General features: G+C 34.3%; 1 protein-coding gene across 2 annotated transcripts in view; it reads left to right on the top strand.

The window, feature by feature from the left end:
* The window catches only part of mbc (dedicator of cytokinesis protein myoblast city), a 252,717-nt gene that overhangs the window by 52,928 nt on the left and 180,339 nt on the right, over positions 1-19,450 (top strand). For both annotated transcript variants that reach the window (XM_085811171.1, XM_085811170.1), the window contains exons 4-5: positions 3,360-3,456; positions 13,295-13,384. In XM_085811171.1, coding sequence (XP_085667297.1) covers positions 3,360-3,456; positions 13,295-13,384 — 187 coding nt within the window. The remainder of the gene's footprint in view (positions 1-3,359; positions 3,457-13,294; positions 13,385-19,450) is intronic.

Here is a 19,450-nt window from a genome sequence, read left to right as displayed (position 1 = left end):
GGTTGTTATAATTAAGGATATTGAGGTGTCCATTAACATGAAGTCATCTCCAATTGCTGCAGCGTAAAGGACAATGTTAGGTCTGAGGATCTCATCTCTATATCGGCAACCGATAACAGCTTCATTTCAGATGATGTGGAGATCAGTGTGCCCATCAAGGTAGATGCCAGCATAGACCATCACTCATAGCCAAATCTGAAACTTCTATGCACAAAAACAGGATTGTTTCTTGTGTTTTGTTCCCTTCAGATAAAAATATGTCTATTATCAGGATGAACAGAAAAGTGGGGCTCGTCAGAGAATAGAATATTATGTGATTCATTTCTCTTCCAGTTCACATGCTCTGTTGCCCACTTCCTGTGGGCACAACAGTGCCTTGCTCTTAGCATAACACATACCATTGGTCGGCGAGCATTTAAACCTACAGCATGTAGCCAGTTTTGGACAGTTTGAGTCAAAATTGTGTCAGTAGCCGAGCAAAGATGTCATATTTCAGTGTCTCCGAGCTGTTAGCATTAACTATCAATCTTGGGCATCGTTGCATGTTTATGACCTTATCCTGGTCTTCGGCCTGCATTTCCAGTCTCCTAAAAATGGTTCCAGATCCTGAAAATCACATTTTGTGAAACTGCAGTGGCTTCTGCTACTTCGGCTTGTGTTTGGCCCTATCTAACCAACCAATTGCAGGTATGTGTTATGCTCCAACTTCTGAACTGGTTAAATAACTTCATTGAGGCATAGCACTCAACGAAATATTGCGCTTACTGAATGTCGATTGTTCTTTTCCACTTTGTCTTTCATTAAGTTGAAAGCCAAATTTCATTCACTTCAGGTAAAGCTTCGTTTTTAATTGCAAACTGAAAATTTGCATAACCTGAAGTGAATGTCGATTGTTCTTTTCCACTTTGTCTTTCATTAAGTTGAAAGCCAAATTTCATTCACTTCAGGTAAAGCTTCGTTTTTAATTGCAAACCAAAAATTTGCATGACCTGAAGTTTGAAAATGAGAATAATTTGCATTTAGGACTCTCCATTGTCTGCAAAAAATTTTGCTTATACTGTTTTATATAAGACTTACTATATCCTTTAATTGGTTTGAGCAGTGTATATAATATATGTAACATATAACTTACATAATCAAGGCTGTGTGCAATTCTGCAATGCTCTGATATTTTCTTATACAAAAACAGATTGCTGTGCATGAGAAGAATGAAGTACAATTTTTCATTACGTATTTTTTTATGGCCACATAAATATTAAAAAAACAATTAGAAGTATAATTTAAAATACAAATTTGAACTGTTAATTAAGGATTATAGGATACATTCAACATTATACAATTATCAAGGCAGAAGAGACATCAAAATAAAACATAAAATTAGACAAAATAAGACCTTTATGTGTGGCGTAGATTTTTTAGACTACACAGAAGTAAAATCTATGCCAAACATAAGGTTGCTGCTATGCCTAATTGTATGTTATACATAATATTACTGTTGTCTTCCCTGTGTGCACAATGATCTGTTATTGCTTAAAAAAATTGGAGAATTGCACAAATTCAGCATCATGTACACACCTTCACCATTGCACTATAGTCTAGTGACTTATCTTCCAATTTTGGTGACTGACCAGGGTGGCCACCTTTATAAGGAAATGCTAAATTTGAAGTAAAATAACATGCCAAATAATAATCATTAGATGAGTTAAAGCAACAAGAGTCAGCACAATATTCAGAAATTTGTGGAAGAAGTTTTGAAGATTTAATGTAGAATCTTCCTCTATACCTGTAACTAAATACTTTTGTAAGTAAAGAAAATTTAAAAAAAAAAAAAAAAAAGAAAGAAAGAAACATTAAATTTGTAAATTTTTTTGTAAAATACCAAATAAATTTATCTAACATACAAGTTAGTGTGATTATATATATATAAAATTTTTTATCTTATTTGGATATTAATATATATTTCATTATTTTGATTTTCTGCTGCTTATATTATTTTGCATTTCAAAAACAAATGTAAAAACAAATATTGGAGTTTGCAAAATTGGAATTCTCTTTGAATTGAGTTTTGTTTTGATTCAATAATAAACATTTAGTTTTATGAATTGGCAACAGGATTTCTTAAGTTAATACAGTCAAAAGTCGTTAATTCGGACACCCATAATACGGAAGGATCTATAATCCAGACCTCAAAGCTACAAACATTTACGGCTGCGAATATGCGTGTGCGCATGCGCATAATACGTTTACGCATGCACGTTTAATGTATAACGGACGGTATAAGCTAAGCTAAAATTATCTAATTCAGTTAATGTTGCAGATTGCGTTGTTCCTTAATCTTCAAATTGGATCCAGCTTATTATTTTTTGCAGACTGTTAGAGCAATTTTATAAAAGTAATCTTGAACTTTCGATTATGTCAAATAGAATTTCCAATATATATTTACTAATATGTAAAGGATCTACCTAGCGAAAATATGTTTCAAAGTCCATTAAACAAAAAGTGGAATTGCTGCAAAAAATGAATAAAGGCATATCCTTTGTTTCTCTAACCATTTCGAAACCTGTTTATCAATTTCACACTGCTCTGCGGCGATGGGGGGGAGGGGGAAACGTTGCGCGCACAATGAATTGGTTGATCTGTCAGCGCTATCCTTATCTTCAGGACAGATGTTTTTATTTTATTTGGCTTATAATTCCTTACTAAATGTAGAATTTCATCTCGATGTACTCTGTCTTTGATATGATTTAAATCAAATTCCTCGTCATTATAATTCGCTTCCAATAGTGAAGAGGTTATTGAAAACGAAGAAATTTCGATTGACAAATTAGTCGGTATTCTCGACACAGCAATTATATGACTTGAAACAGCGGAACTTTGTAACTGAAGAAGAAATTATGTCTGTTTATAGAATTAAAGAGAAAGTATTATCACATAAAACAAAGCAACTTAAACAACTTACATTGAAAGAAATGTTTAATAAAGTAAATAAATAAATATTAAGCTTTTTTTTTTTTTTTTTGTAAATTTTGATACCCTTTAGATCATTATTGTTCTTTATTTCATAAATTACAGTTTCATATTTTTAATTTTATAATTTCTGCATGCCATCTGACCAGATTTAAATTGATGATCTATAATCCGGAAAAATCGATAATCCGGAATCGCCGAAGTCCTGACGACTTTTGACTGTATTTATATAATTTTTTAAAATTATTTAATATTAACTCTTCTTTAAAGATGGACATGTGATCTGCAATTTTCAGATTGCAAATTGATATTATCTTGAATATATGTATAGTTAATAATAACACAGTCCTCCTTTCAAGTTAGACTGGTATTTGATGTGTATTCTTTTGCAGACCACATGAAGCAATCATCCCCCGAGAACCACCGATTGTTCAAGAGATTACATCCGTTATTCGAGAATGGGGTTCCATATGGAAGCAGCTTTATGTTGTAAGATATTTTTATTCCATTAAATCTGAATTAAGCTTTTAGGTAAAATGACCAGATGTCTCACATTTCAGTTTTTGCCCTCTGCATTGAAAACTGATCTACAGAGCGTCCCACATTAGTTTTTTAAATTTTCAGTAGTAAGAGAAAATACAAAAACAAAGAAATGTAAAAAAGTCAGCATATCAACAAGCTTTTTAATGCTCCAGTGTCTGACTGCTTCAGAGACTCCCTACAATGCTCGGCGTATTGTAATATGGGTCTTATTCATTTATGTGTTGTTTGCGCTGTTAAGAAGTGGAGATGAAGACTCACCAAATATTCATGTCCAATAGCAAGCTCGAGTTATGAAACTGGTCGTGTATGAGATTTATCTACTATTTTTAAATAAAAAATGATTTTCCACCTCTTTTAGAAGACATGTTACCAGACAGCTATTCATTCAATCTAATTTCCATGCAATTAGTAATATAAAGATTTGCAGAATGGTAAAAGCTATCTGTGTTCAACAGCTGTTTTATCCTCGTGTTTCTGTGTGTTAGTATATTGAGGTTAATTATTGCAATGAAAAATGCAATATGTAGAACTTCCCTCTGGTCTTCAGTTGCTCAAAATGAAATTTTCATTTGTGAATATCTTTAGAGACCAAGACTTAACTTGATCCCGATAGCTTTATTAGTCAACCTTAGAATCTGATGATATGACCACTTTGTTGGGGCAATAATGGGTGATAAAAGCTCCTTTAATATCACACAGATAGTGATGACCACTCTGTTAGTCACCATTGGAATGCAATGTAAACTAATGTAATCAATATTAGTTTCATGCAGGATTTCCCACTTGAGGTAATGTCTTGAATGATGTCCCATATTTCATGAATATTTCTGAACCTTGTAAATTTAATTGATGTGAATTTTATTAAAATAAATCATTTAAAATTCAATATGAAGCTGTTTTTCTAGAATTAAATATGTTCAATAATCAAATAATTGTGCTTTCTCCATAAGGATTTATACAGAAACGACATTTAAAAAAAAACGGTTTTTGAATTCAATATCCTCCCCCCCCCCAAAAGTTTTAACTTGTTTCAGAAAAAGGAAAGAAAAAAGGGGAAAATATTTAATTTAATTTATATACATATATATACTACTTACACAAAATAACGAAATCAATATCAAAGTCAAAATATTAAAAAAATTAAGCATTACATATACATTCAGGGTTCCACACAGAAAATTCTAGAATGTTCCAATTAAGGAAAGAGAAAAAGCTTCACATCATCTATTAATAAAAAGTTTAACTTAAAAGCTTAAAGTAAAGATAGATTAGAATTTGGATTGTTAATTAAAACAGAAAGGTTTTTATGGATGTGAAATGCTTACGGTCTCTCTCAGATAAGAACTCCACAAACTACATCCCTCAAGAATTCCAAGTCCCACCCACTACCATAAATTTCTTCACCCAAGGTCTTACCGACTGATATAATTCAAAGCCCCTACTGCCGCTAAGAATTTTCGGACACCCTACACTTCTGAGTCAGACAAGAAGAGAACACATTGCCAACTCCCCCACTAGAAAGAATGTAAGTTACTTAATACCTTTCTGGCCTTTATATCTTCATGTACATTCACTGATCTTATTTATATTATTTTCTATTTTATTTTTATATTATTTTTATGTTCTCTTTGATTTGTTTTTACAAAGTTTGCATTATTTATCTTTTTTATAATCTTCTATGTTTATTTCAACTTTACTTTGATTTCGATTTCATAATGACAATTTCCAATGTTTAATTTCTACAAATAATATAGTACTCAAATACATAAAGATGATAGTGTTGGGGACGGTTACTCGAGTTTTACAGGATTTCTCTACAGTAATTGATTTTTACTCCAAATTGAATTGACTAAAATGCTTCATGAGAATAAGTTCTTTGAGTAACAACTATTCGCGGAAATATTTGGCCTGACTAGAATTGCCGGTTTGGCTTTAACTTATAACTCGAGTAAAGACGAAACACTTTCATATTTACGTATTTTTATCAATTATTGATCATTGAACGGGAATTGGTTTGTTCCCCTTGAAAAGTCAACTAATTTCCGATCAATGACAATAATTACATGTTTTAATTTTTACTTTTACAATTGTAATATTATTCTTCGTGATGATTTAACTCCAGTCCCCGTTAAAACATTATTAACATTTTGCTTTCAAATTACTTCAAAACATCTTTCAAAATATAACTTACCAGTATGGATGCACACTTTTAAAATAATTCTACTTTAATTAAACTTAGGAGATAATATAATCAATTAAACAATACTGTTTAGGAAATAAATTATTATATATATATATATTTCCCCCAAAGACTGTGTTGGGTGGGCAACAATGGATTGATGTGTTTTTCTTTCATTTAACATGCTATATCTCATGTTCCTTAGTCTAAAATTTTAAGGCTGTCTTCGTTCAGTGTATGTTAAATGACACTACTGCAAGAACTACTGTACATAAACTAAGAATTCATATCAGAATAAGGTCTTTAAGGATAAAACTGCACATTCCGTTTTCAGAAGAAAGAATAATGCAAAAGTTCAAATACATGCTAATGTGAGTGATACAAAACTAATGTGAAAATATATACAGGTTTTATAGCTAATTAATGGGAAGAAAGGAATCACTATGGAATTCTTACAACCTCTTAAAACAAAAGAGTGCTTTTTATTGTGTTGAGATGAAAATTTTTAAACTGAATAGCAAATAATATTAGCTGAAAAGCCTTTTATCGGTAGTAACTGCTCTTAAGTAGGTTAGTTCTTGATCGAGAGCTGACTTGGAGAAGAAAACTCAGTGTCCTCTGAAAATGAAAAAGTAAAAAGAAATCAACTTCCGTGTAGCAGAATGACATGATTTGAAGATGTTAGAAGGTTACACAAAGATATGAAGGCTAATGATACATGGTAGTACTGAAATTGGATATATTTCATGTGCCTAAGATGTCGAGGAACAGAAAACAATTGGATGTCTCAAGTTCAAAAGTAAATTGAATAGCAGGATCAGTCGGATTCGTTATAGAGAGAACTTTATTTTAATCATCTTTATTACCGTCAAACAGAGAAAATATAGCATCATTATAGAGAACTAAACTTTTCTTTTCTTTCTTTCCACCAACAGCGAGGCAGCCGGTCCACTGGGTAGTTAGCATATCGACCAGGTAGCCCATTGACGGAAATAACTTTATCAACATAACACACTTATATATACATATTGTGCTCAAGACGAGTGCTGGAGGCAGTGCAAACAAATGCTGGATGAGACGGTAGTGCAGTGATGGAAGAAGGGTGCATTGCGGGTGAGAAGAACAATTTCAGTTACATATTTACAGAGTTATGGATAGGTGGTTACAAAAGACATTCACAACGTGAACAATAAATGAGTACAGTGCAATATATGAGCAATTAACAAAGTGACTGATAAACAGTAAATGTAATATCTAAAATAGGGCTAAATAATAAATAGCAATACTAAAAATAATAAGAAGTAAAATACTAAAAAGCGAAGGTTCATAAGTCAGGGTTTACAGTTCGAGGTGATAAGTATATACAGGGAATAAGAAAAGCCGAATAAGCTAACTTAAGATAAAATTAGTTCATTACAGGTACAGAGCATAGAGGGGCTGTGCTGGTGACGAGGATGGCAGCTGAGAATTACTCCAGCCTGTCTGAGATTTTGCATGCAATATTTATGCAATCGCATATGCGTTTCAATGCATTGCGATTTTTCAAAGTGGCTTCGGCCCATGCATGGATGTGGTTTTCTACTGGTTGCCTAAGATGATATTTGGCGGTCTCTCTGCAAGTGAACAGATAGTGGTCCGGATCTCTCGCATAAGCAATGGTGTTTTTCGTGTCTTCTGAAGCGATGCAGGTAAGTCATGAAGGGACCATGTTCTGTTAGAAACTGAGTGAAGTGAGATGAGCCACTTTTTAGAAGCCAGCAAACTTTTGGAAAAAATCTGTAAACTCTTCTGCCGGTGGTCTGTCTCCCACAGATTTTGCTAATGTTTGAGTAATTCTCTCTCGAGCTCAGCTTTTAAGAACGAGCCCGGGAGAGGCACATCAAGTGTGCAAACGTGGGGGTCAGTTGCTGCTCTTTTGGCTATTGCATATGCAATTTCATTACCCCCACTGAAGTTCAGGCCTATAGTATTTTGGTGTTCTTAGTAAGAGTTTTTGTATCGCCCTGACGAGTGGATTTTTACTACATGTGCCTTGGATTGCCTGGAGGCTAGAGGCTGAGTCTAAATATACGAGGGCTATCCAGAAAGTAGATTACGTTTTGGAATAAAAAAATAAACAAAGTATAGGAAACAAATTTTATTATATACAGATGAAAGCCACACTCAAATACTACTTTTCTACATAGTCACCATACAAATTAAGGCATTTATCGTAGCGATGTACGAGCTTGGAAATTCCTTCGTCGAAAAATTCGGCCGCCTGCGCCTTCAACCACTTCGTTACCTCTTCTTGCAGCTGTGCGTCGTCATCAAAACGCTGCATAGCCAGCCACTTCTTCATTGCTGGGAATAGGTGGAAGTCGCTCGGTGCCAGGTCGGGACTGTACGGCGGAGGAGGAAACAACTCCCACTTAAAAGATTCAAGAACTTTACGAGTGACATTTGCCGTGTGGGGCCGGGCGTTGTCGTGAATCAACAAGATCTTAGAGCTCAACATTCCTCTGCGCTTGTTTTGAATTGCTCTTCTGAGTTTTTGGAGAGTTTGGCAATACCTTTGAGAGTTTATTGTAGTGCCTCTTTCCAGGAAGTCCACCAAAATTACACCTTTTCTGTCCCAAAAAACAGTCGCCATCATCTTCCTTGCCGACATTGTTTGCATGCATTTCTTGGGTTTTTGGGGAGAACTTGTGTGCCCCCACTGCATTGATTGCAATTTCGTTTCACAGTTCACATGTTTCACCCATGTTTCGTCACCAGTAACGATGCGATCGAGTAAAGAGTCACCATCCTTATGGTAAGCGTCCAAAAAGTTCAACGCTGCAGCCATTCGCTGATTTTTGTGGTCCTCTGTCAAGATTTTTGGAATCCATCTTGCACAAAACTTGTGGTAACCAAGCTTTTCGCTGATGATTTCGTGCAACAAACTTCGCGAAATTTGTGGAAAACTCAAAGAAAGTTCCGTTATTGTGAAATTTCAATTTTCACGGACTTTAGCATCGACTTTTTCGAGAAGTTCGGCGGTCACTATGCTGGGTCTCCCACTTCGATCTTCGTCGTGAACATTGGTTCGGCCATTTTGAAATCTTATGACCCACTGACGCACTCCACCTTCAGTGATAATGTTGTCCCCATACACTTCACGAAGCTGCCGATAGATTTCTATCGGTTTACAGTTTTTTGCAGTCAGAAACCTTATTACTGAGCGCACCTCGCAGCTCGCGGGATTTTCAATTAACGCAGACATTTCAAACCGTCACAGTATCTGAATGGAGCACAGCACGAACCTCTCACTAGCACGGCTAGATGCAGACTGAGCTGCGCAACGCTCTGACCCCAAGATGGCCGCGCTAGCCCCGCCCCTAGCGGACACAGACGGAAACGTAATCTACTTCCTGGATGGCCCTCGTATACTGGAATAGTTATTTTCCTGTGCGTAGACAAGTGCAGCTTTTAGTGCAATCAGTTCAGCCTGAAAAACTGAGTTGTGGTGTTGAAAAGTTGAATATTTCAACTAATTTGGATTCATAATAATGCATAGAGCTATCAGCAAGAATAGGATTGAAAGGGCTTCCCATGTCTAATCACTTGATTTGGTCGTAATACTTATTTTCAAAAACAGAATGTGTGTATTTCAAGCAAAGTTGAGTAAGGTAAATTAAATCATAAATTTCAAGTGAATTTAATGACACTATCTTGCTTTAAGAGGTTATAAGTGTTCTGTAGCCTTTATTTATTTATTTATTTCAAATCGATCGGCTGTAAAATTGGACATATTTTTACAGTAATTATATTTTGCTTCGTTTTTTTCTTCTATTTATAAAAGTCGTAATTCCATGCTTAAAGATCCCATGTCGGATATGAATTCCAGGGTTATGTACGGTGGTTTAATGTATACTGGACACAGACACAGACTTGAAATTTTTCACAGAGGAGGATGAGAAATATGTTAAGGGGAAAAAAAATACAGACTGCTCTGTTACTCAATGCTATTAATAAGAAGTCACATTTTCCATTTTTCTGAAACCAAAATTGTTCAAAGAAATCTTCCGTAGGTGATTTAGATTTCCTAGAGGCATTTCACATTCATAAAAACCAGTCAGTTATAGTTAATGATCCAAATTCTAATTTGTGTTTACCTTCAGCTTTGAAGGAAATTATTTCATAGTTGTTTTCACTTTTTATCAATAGATGGCATCAGTAGCTTTGTTTGCTTGCTTAATTGGAACTTTCTGAAATTTTTGGTCAGTTATCACGGGAACTTGCGCTTCGTCATTTTATCTCCTGCAGCTGAAGACTGCTCTATTCAAACCTTTCAACACTAATCCTGCAAATTTATACAACATACACTGATTCTTGTTGCCTTAAATCTTCAATATTAGTATCAGATTTGTTTCAAATCTATTTAAGTTTAATAACATGTTCATTTGAAATAGTTGTCATTCACTTACTTGATCATGTATCATTTATAGCACTGATAATTGTAAGTCAAAACATTCCATGTTTAAAAATATCATCTGCCAATGTTGCCAATTAGAGATATCTATGAAAAATACTTGAATAAATAATTTTCTCATATTTTATTTAATAACTCAATTTATTTCAGTTACGTCTTGAGTAGAATTAACTTCTGAAAAACTTTTCTATGAGTAGTATAGGATTAAATGCTCTAAATGTGTTTTTATGACTCTCTTCTGATTTCTTTAAAATTTCTTGGTAAGAGAAATCAGGGAAATAAAAAATAACAAGGCTCTGAATTTGAAATAATTACTTTTGTATTATGTATTACTGGTATATTACTAAGTAACTCTCTGGAAATTAGGCCCACCAGCGGCCGAGCGGTAAAGTTGCTGAACACTGGTAGTTCGGTCCGAGGTTCGAATCCCGTGAACGGGCTAGCTGCCTGGGCGTTTTCGTGGTTTTCCCCATGTGTAACGTGTATACGAGCCAGTTTCCCTTAGAAAGTCCTCAACGAAGGCATCCCTCCTCTTAGGCAGATAGCCTTCGAGGCTTTGCCATAATCACACACACACACTCTCTGGAAATTACATTGTCAAAAAGTTTAGTATTCCATCTAAAAATAAAATACAAGCTGTCATATTTAGAGCACATTGAATTTTGTTTATATATGGTGTTAGTAACCATCATTTCAGTCTGTGAATAAGTATTCACCACAAAATTTTCCTTCTTCTTACATCTTGTCTAGCTTTCTATAGAGTGCTACCATTATACAAGTAACTTCTCAGGCAATAATACTAACTTGGAACTGAAGACTCTGAAATAATCTACTGAGATTGGCAAGTTAGCCTGATACTGTTTAATTGTTAGCTTGCAGTATAAGACTTGATGTCTAATGTAAACTTTGTTAGCCATGACTTGTGGTGAAATACAACTAAAATAGAAACTGTATACTTCTTGGCAATTTATAATATAGCTTCCAAGACATAAGAAACACATAAGTAACATTGAGACATAAGAAATTGGCATAAAATTGTTAGTAAAACTTAAAACATGAATGTGATAACATTTATAAAACTGTATTTTAAACATATCTAGTGTAGTAGTATCCCTGTATTTGTGGGTAATGCATTCTGACTTTCTGTGAATAATAATGGATGCTGGTAAAATATTGATGAATTACTCACTAAAAAGTATTAACAAGGTTTAATTAAGTATACTGTAAACTATACTACATTACATACTATATTAGTAAATAAAGTAATGCAAAATATACTATACATTGTTCTCTCTTATGTTTAAAAGCAAAGGATAACCTTATCTGCAAACTTTGAGTATAAAATAAAAAAAAATGCAGTGTCTGTATTGTAGAGCAGAATTTATTACTATCAAAAATTGAAATAAATAAAATTTATTTTCCATGTGCCAACAACATGCTGCTATTAGCATTATGTAGAGCCATTATTACAGTTAATATGAAATTTTTAAGCACAAAAAGCTGCAATAACACAGTGCTAATGAGAGTAGAAAGAATACTGAAAGCAGTAAAATCAAATCTATGATAATTGGTCTAATTGGTAATAAAACAAGTGATTGAGAATTACATCCAATGTAAGGAGGGAGGCCTTCATTCTGAAGGATAGTAGGATCATATTACATATGTGCGAAGATGACTAAAATTCACATGCAGTCAACCCATTCACCTGGATTCAAACTTGGCTTATGAGAGTCGTCCAAAAAGCAATTTTCCAACATTGTCAAAAGATGGCGTTGCAAAAGTACCGAAATGCAAAGGCACAATCTGAGTAGTTTGTGGGTGCCTCTATCGTATGCAGCAGTTGTAATTTCCTGATCACTTACATTAACATCGTATGCAAAGGTGTTGGCTCTTATTTATTCTCCCACTGACTGAGAGATGAGGTCTGTGCTAAAGTTATTGATTGCACAGAAGGTAGTGTCAATTGAAATCCATCATCAGTTGTGTTTATTGTGTTTAGTGTATGGACCAGATGTGATGAGAAAGCAGATGGTTCATTGCTGGTGTCTTGACTTTTCCAAAGGTAGATGATTTGCAAAAGTCCATGATGAATAATGCTGCAGCCAGCCATCCTTCATTGATGACTGCCTTTTGGAGCAGATGTGGCAGTACATTCTGCAGAATCCTCGCTTTACAGTTCTGGCCATTTCCCATGGATATCATGAACTGTCATGCATGAAATCGTCACAAAACACTCGCTGTTCTGAAAATTGTGTGCCAGGTGGGTACCAAAGAACCTTACACTTGAACAATAAACAAACCAAGGAGCAACATTGACTTTTCTGTAGTGATACCATAATGAAGGCAATGAGTTATGGGTTAGGATCCTTACGGGTGGGTTGCTTATTTCATCCCAGAAACAAAATAACAGTTAGTGCATTGCAGTCACAGTAGATGCCCATGCTGGACTAAATTCAAGCAGAATGTATCCATCTGGAAATTGATGTGTGTAATCTTCTGGGACAGGAAAGGCGTTCCGCTCGTTGTCTTCTTGTCGAGGGTGCTATGATGAATTCTGAAATTTACTCTGCAACACTAGAGAACTTGTGTAGAGCCATTCAGAACTAGAGATTTGGCATGCTCAGTTCTAGTGTTGTGTTGCTCTATGACAACGCTTCGAGAGAATTCCACAAAAAAATCGGCTGCAGAAGTTTCTCTGGGGAGGTGATTGGTCATGCACCATATAATCCCAGTTTTGCTTTCAGCGGCTTCCATCTGGTCTTACACCTGAAGAAATTACTGTTCAGACGAAGATGTGCAGATAACTGTGACTTGCTGGCTCCATTCCCAATAAAAATAATTCCAGGTAATTATGTTTTATTTCATTTTATGTGCCGTGGGAAACTTAACTTTCCAAATGACCCTTGTATTAAGCTACTGTTAGGCTGGGAATCAAATTTAACATCTGGAAAAAAAAAAGGGGGGGTGTTTTTACTTGTGAAGATAGCACTTATAGTAAGTAGTTTATTTCACTATGTTACGCACTATTGGCATGCTGAAATTTAGTCCATTTTTTAGTTATTTTTTTATCTGAAGCTATAAACCACAGATACTGAAACAGTGGATATAGGAGCACAATTATAATTCCTTAATAATGAACAATTATTTTTCAGGCTCGAGAACCAGAGTTTGATGTTATTCGCAACATGATGTATGAACTTATTGACTGGCGTCGAAAGATCATGTCTGGCACTTTGCCTGTGGTAAGAAAATTTTTGAAGTTTGAATTAATAATAAAATAAAATTTATTTTTCTGTAATATACAGGGTGCAGCAAAAAGGTAGGCAGGATTTCAAATAGTGGTTGCTCGGTTTGTAAAACCGGCAACACTGTGCACGTGGTCGCGTTAGGGAGACAAAAGTATGTAATTGTGAGTTATCAATATGGCTTGGAGCGGAGTGCATTGTGCTTTTGTTGTCGAGGAGTTTAGTAGAAATGGAGAGTCTGTAATAGCGACGCAGCATGCTTTCCGTAATCAGATTGATGTGGGTCGGCATGGCGCGGTTCCGGATGGAAGAACAATTCGTCGGTGGGTTTTACACTTCAGGAAAACAGGTTCTGCACTTAAATGAAAATCTACTGCCTGACCAAGGACAGTAAGAACACTGGAAAATGGGAATGCAGTAAGAGTTTCCATACAGTAGTCTTCAAGATGTTCAGCTCGTAAGCATGCAGCTGTTTTGGGAATTTCTGATAGAAGTGTTCCAAGAATTTTACACAGCTCACTCCAAATGCATCCGTATAAAATGATGGTAGTGCAGGAATTAAGTGAAAGAGATTTTGAAACTTGTACAAATTCATGCCGGGATATTCTTCAAAACATTCCCCAAGGCGTATTCATTTTCTAGCGATGAAGCTCACTTTCGCCTATTGGATACTGTAAATAAGCAACATTTCCGTTATTGGTCAGCAAATAATCCACAGGAACTTAATGAGTGACCACTTCACAGTCCAAATGTTACCGCCTGGTGTGCAATATCTGAGTTCGGCGTATGGGGTCCTTACTTTTTCGAAGAACAGTAACAGTCAGCGGAGATTGATATTTTGATATGCTTAACAATTTCCTGTGTCCAAAAGTTAACAAGTTGAACGATAATTACCGAGAACATCTTTGGTTCCAGCAGGATGGTGCTACATAGCACACCATGCATCGTTCACTTAATCTTCTTAAAGAAATGTTCCCAAACAAAGTGGTGTCTTTATGGGGTTTGCCCGATTTGTCGTCTTGCGACTTTGTTCTTTGGGATTACCTCAAATCGAGAGTTTTTACACATCGTCTGCGGGCTTTGGAAGAATTAAAGACAGCTAAAAGACGAGAAATTACCGCAATTCCCCAAGAAATGATTCATCGAGTAATGGCGCACTTCCGTAAGAACCTACAATAGTGCATTGACAATAATGGCCGTCATTTAAAAGATATTTTAAAAAAATATCGTTCCTAAATGGCATGAAATGTAGATTTCAAAAAGAAATTAAAAAAAAATTTTGCTTTATGTGGTTTGCTTTTTATTCACATCCCAAATAGTACCTATCACTTTGCTGCACCTTGTATGTTGACTTGAAGTTCAAAACTAAGGTTTCAGTAAAAAGTTTTGGGAATCATAGAACCATTTTAAAAATTTTATTTGTATGCGAATGTAATCAATTTTTAAATCTTTAGAATAATATTATGTATAACAAAGAATCAGCTAGTATTCTAAATATTTATATACTAATAGAAGATGCACAAATAGTATTGTAAACACTTTATCATTTCTGAATGTACTTCTGTTTTGTGTTCCACTGCATTTAAATTAAAATTTTGTGCAATATCTAATATCTAGATGATCTAAAATCTGGACCTTCAGCAACCTTTTTTTTGGGGGGAAGGGCTTCATGTATGTACATTTAATATTTTTTCATGCTACGTGTGGAGAGTCCTGATTCTGAGTTTCATTTGAACACTAAATAAAATACCTCTGCATGGAGAAGTAATCATTTATTAGCATAAATCCAACCTAGTGACTCGTTATTTATTATTTTTTGTTTTCATCACTGCCTGACTATCAACGCACCACAGTTTGAGAAATGACAGGATTGCCACACTGTCTAGAAAACTGGGAAAAGTCAGAGAAATTGAAAGTGGCCCAAAAGAGTCGGGGAATTTAAATATTTTAGTAAAAATCTGTAAAAGTAGGGGAATTTCATGTAGGGATTCCTCCAAAAAACTGGTTTTTACACCAACATTGGAAGCAATCATGTTTTTGGTAAATTTTGTGTCTCGTTAGCGTCATTCAGGCAGCTAGTGTAGAGCCTATTTTTGCACCGCCGATCAGATTGTCTTTCAGAAAGGCAAAGCAAGTTTTCAGCATCTTTGTTTCTAATAGCCTCCTGAAAATGTTACGATATGCCAGATCTGCTCGTGGTGCATGCCATCAAGCACTTGAAGGCAAAAAGTGTGATAGAAAACATAAAAAATATTTTTGGACAAAAGGAAAGTACAAGCACAGATAAAAATTTTGGAGTCAAAAAAAAAAACAAAAAAAAAAAAAAAAAAAAAAAATTGAACACAGGTGTGTTTCTTCATTTGACTTACAAATTGCAGACTTAAAACAGGAAATTTAGTTTTCTGCTGATTTTTCATTAGTATTTTTTCTATTAAAGTTTTGTTTATATATTCTAAATGTCTTTATTTTTTGTCTTGAATTATAATAAAAAATTACATTTAATTTGTATTATGTATGATTATATTAAAAGTTTTTCATCAAATGTCTGTTGACTTCTTTAAAAAAGTAGTTTTTTCACCTTTCAGATTTGAGCAAGTTTTGTTTGGTGCTTGTTTGGCAATTATATATTATTTAATACGATATATATAATTGGCCCCCTCCATTGCCATTTTGTGAACAACGACTTCCATTCCAGAATTTATTTGTAACACTTTTTAAAACAATCATTCAGGACATAATTTTATCACAATTAGAAGTGGAGAAAATCTTATGTTTAAAAGTTCATACATTGCATTGAAAAATCAACAGATTTCATTTCTGATTTTGTTTATTACTTAGATAGAATGTATTGTAGGTATTTAATTTCTTTTGCAAATGAAAGTTATTAAGGAAAACAACTTTTATAGTCATAATAATAATGCCTTGGTGATTATATATATGAAATAGTAGCAAGGAAATGACGGAGCAGTGTTGATGCGTACGTAGATCCATATTGAAGAGGGAGAATTCTGATTGCGTTGTATGTTAATAATGTTGACTTCTTAATATCTAAAAAATTTGGCAGTCGAGGCGGTTTTAATTCCATTTTTATTTTCCTGTTGATGTTTGTGGCCACAGTTCACTTGGCATTCTAGTTGTGCCTATTCAAGAACATTTACAATTTTGATATTGTTGCAATAGGTACAGAGCAGAATGAAACAGTGTCTAAGCAGCACAAAGGCAAAAGCTGAAATGCTTAGTTATGCAATATAAAAGGACACGAAGAGAAAGATTTTGGTTTGAGTGTAAAGTTTCAGTTCCCAATTATTATGTCATCAGCATTGCACAGGCCATGCAAAATGGAATGATTTAGAAATGATGCAATCCAGAGAAGTTATTATGATTTTTAGAACAGAGAGGAGAATTTAAGAGTTTACCGTTAGTTTAAATTATAATTTTGGTTCACATATTTTTTATCTTGCATAGTATGTAAGAAAAATCAAGAATATATTATGTTAAATTAGCAGTGTAAATTAATTCCATTCTGTATTGTAAAAATAGTAACCTCTATTTGCACTGTGTCATTTCAAGAAAAATCGATGTCATTTGACTCTTACATAACTCTGATGATGTAAATAGAACTAAAACAGCCAATAGTAATTTTACAGCAATATTAACTATCCGATCAAAATGCATTGAGAACCAAAACTAACTCAGTCTGAGTTAAGATTTCACCCTGAACATAATGCCTGTTTACCTATGTTAAACATCAGGCGTCCTCGTCCTCCGTCACCTGAACATAATGCACTTGCTTTCTATGCTTTGGCCTAGCTGCACTGCTGTCTGTCTGCTCTTTCTTTCTTAGCAAAAATGTAAACTTTTCAGTGTAGGCACAATTAATGTGCCAACTTGATTGTGGCAACAACATGTTGGCTGAAATAAAAAAGGAAGATTTAATCTGCCTTCGCCTCCCAATTCCCTATTCATTATGGATCAACACCTCTACACCATCAAAATTCATGCTAGTCTTCACTTCTGACTTTGTTTTTATCCTATATATATAATTACGTTCTGTTTTTTATAACAGTATTTTTGATTATTTTGAATAAATATGTCTGATAGCAAGTTAGATGACTACTTTCCATCATCTTTAGGATCAGACTCATTGGAAGATGATATTTTATTAGATGAAGATAATGATGAAATTCCTTACAAGATCCATGATATTGGACTTTTGTAAATATGAAAATTCATGCTATGCAGCTTCTGTGCTTTCTATTTTGGGAATAACTGTTTTGCAGAACAATGTATTAGCCAACATCCTGTGAAAGAGAAATCTATCACAAAGTTAGTGTTCAACCAATTTGGAAGAAATGTAAGTTTCCTTAGGCCTGCTTATTTTGCAGAGGATAGCTCTAAAACCTGATATTGAACTAAGAATATATTGGTTGAAAGTCCAGTTTTTGGGAAAATTGTTTCTTGAAATTTTTTCCAATTGATCATGAAGTTAATACACTTCTCTGCTAGTAAATTGAATGAAAATTTATATCTAAATGCAAAACTAAGAAAAATATGGTCCGTTTTCCTGACTTGATGAAGAAATTTTTAAGTGTTTGTACACCGGAAAGGGATTTCTGCATTTATGAGAGTTTGATGCTATTCAGAAGCAGACTATCATGGATACGATACATACCTTTGAAAAGAACTTGCTTTTTGAAGCAAAGGTATTTGTACTTACTGAAGCAAAGTCAGAATATGTTTACAATGCAACTATGTATACAGGAAAAGTACTATATTTGATGAAAAATTTGGAAATTGTGGACCTGCTACAAAATTAATGATATCGCTTATTGAATCTTTTTGGGGAAACGTTTTTTGTACAATTGCTGACAAATTTGATCTGTTTCTGGAATTAGTAGACATTTTATGCCAGAACAATTTTATGCCTTATTTTAGACATGGTTGTTTGGAAAGCCTTCACTTTACACAATAAATAATTTCCAAGCATTGGCAGTTATTATTTCCACATGAATTTGGTCGAACTCATTTTTCAGAAATTTCATGTTACAATTCCGTAACCTGGCAAAACACAAAAATTACATTTTGACACTCATCAGCGACTTACTGCTGAATACTTTCCAGATCTAGTACCATTAACTTTTTAAAAGGAGGAGGGGGAGAAAAAATTTGCTGCTAAGAAATGCATAATCCACACCAAGAAAGAATTCGCTCTGAATCTTGTGATCAAGGTGCTTGCTGAATGTGATGTTGGGTTATGTGTTCAGCCATGTTTCAGGATATATCATACAATATCTGAGTATGAACTGGACAATTTCGTCTGTAGTTAAGGATAGTAAGGTGATGCTGAACTTTTTTCCCTCATATTTTAGTTTATACATCACTGAAGAGAATCCTTATGTTTTACAAAGCCGGAAGATACTATAAATCAACTGTGACCTTTCCAAGATTCAAACAACAGAGCTCCAAATTGGTAATTGAGCGTGCTAAGCAATTACAGCATGGGGGGGATGTGATAATAAATACTCTTATATAACATGATATAAATGTAGCTTCAAATTTTAGTCTTAATGTATATGAATTAGATTTGAAAATTAATTCAGTTTGTTAAAAATTTACTTATTAAATTTCAGAAATTATTTTTTAAATCAAATTTTGTAATAAAAGGAAAACTTGTTGTAATGGTGAAAGTTAAAATTATAAAATTTATGTAACATTAAAATACATTGGTAAATGTGAAATTAAGTATTAATATTACACTGCTGGCAATTAAAGTTGTTACACTAGGAATGTTGAATGCAACAAACGTCAAATTTGCATGAAAGGTTCGGCAGTAACCTCTTGTTTGCATAGCCAGTAATGTAGACAGTTGCTTTTACATCTCTGATAAGACCCATAGCTGTGCCCTATCTTTGCGGCCTGTGGACACCATTTTTTAACTAGTTGATACACATGTTGCAGTTGCTGTCCTGACTTTCATCAGTACAGAGGGTGTACAACTGTTACTGTGGCCAGCATGTCTTCAGATCTTTCATCCACTGAGAAAATCTGACCATGGGTTACCAA

Source organism: Stegodyphus dumicola, chromosome 2 (assembly GCF_044657685.1).
Source record: "Stegodyphus dumicola isolate Sdum_Otavi_A_Nest chromosome 2, ASM4465768v1".
NCBI lineage: Eukaryota > Metazoa > Arthropoda > Arachnida > Araneae > Eresidae > Stegodyphus > Stegodyphus dumicola.
The sequence above is the reverse complement of the archived record's forward strand: the minus strand, read 5'-3'. Positions and strand labels throughout refer to the sequence as shown.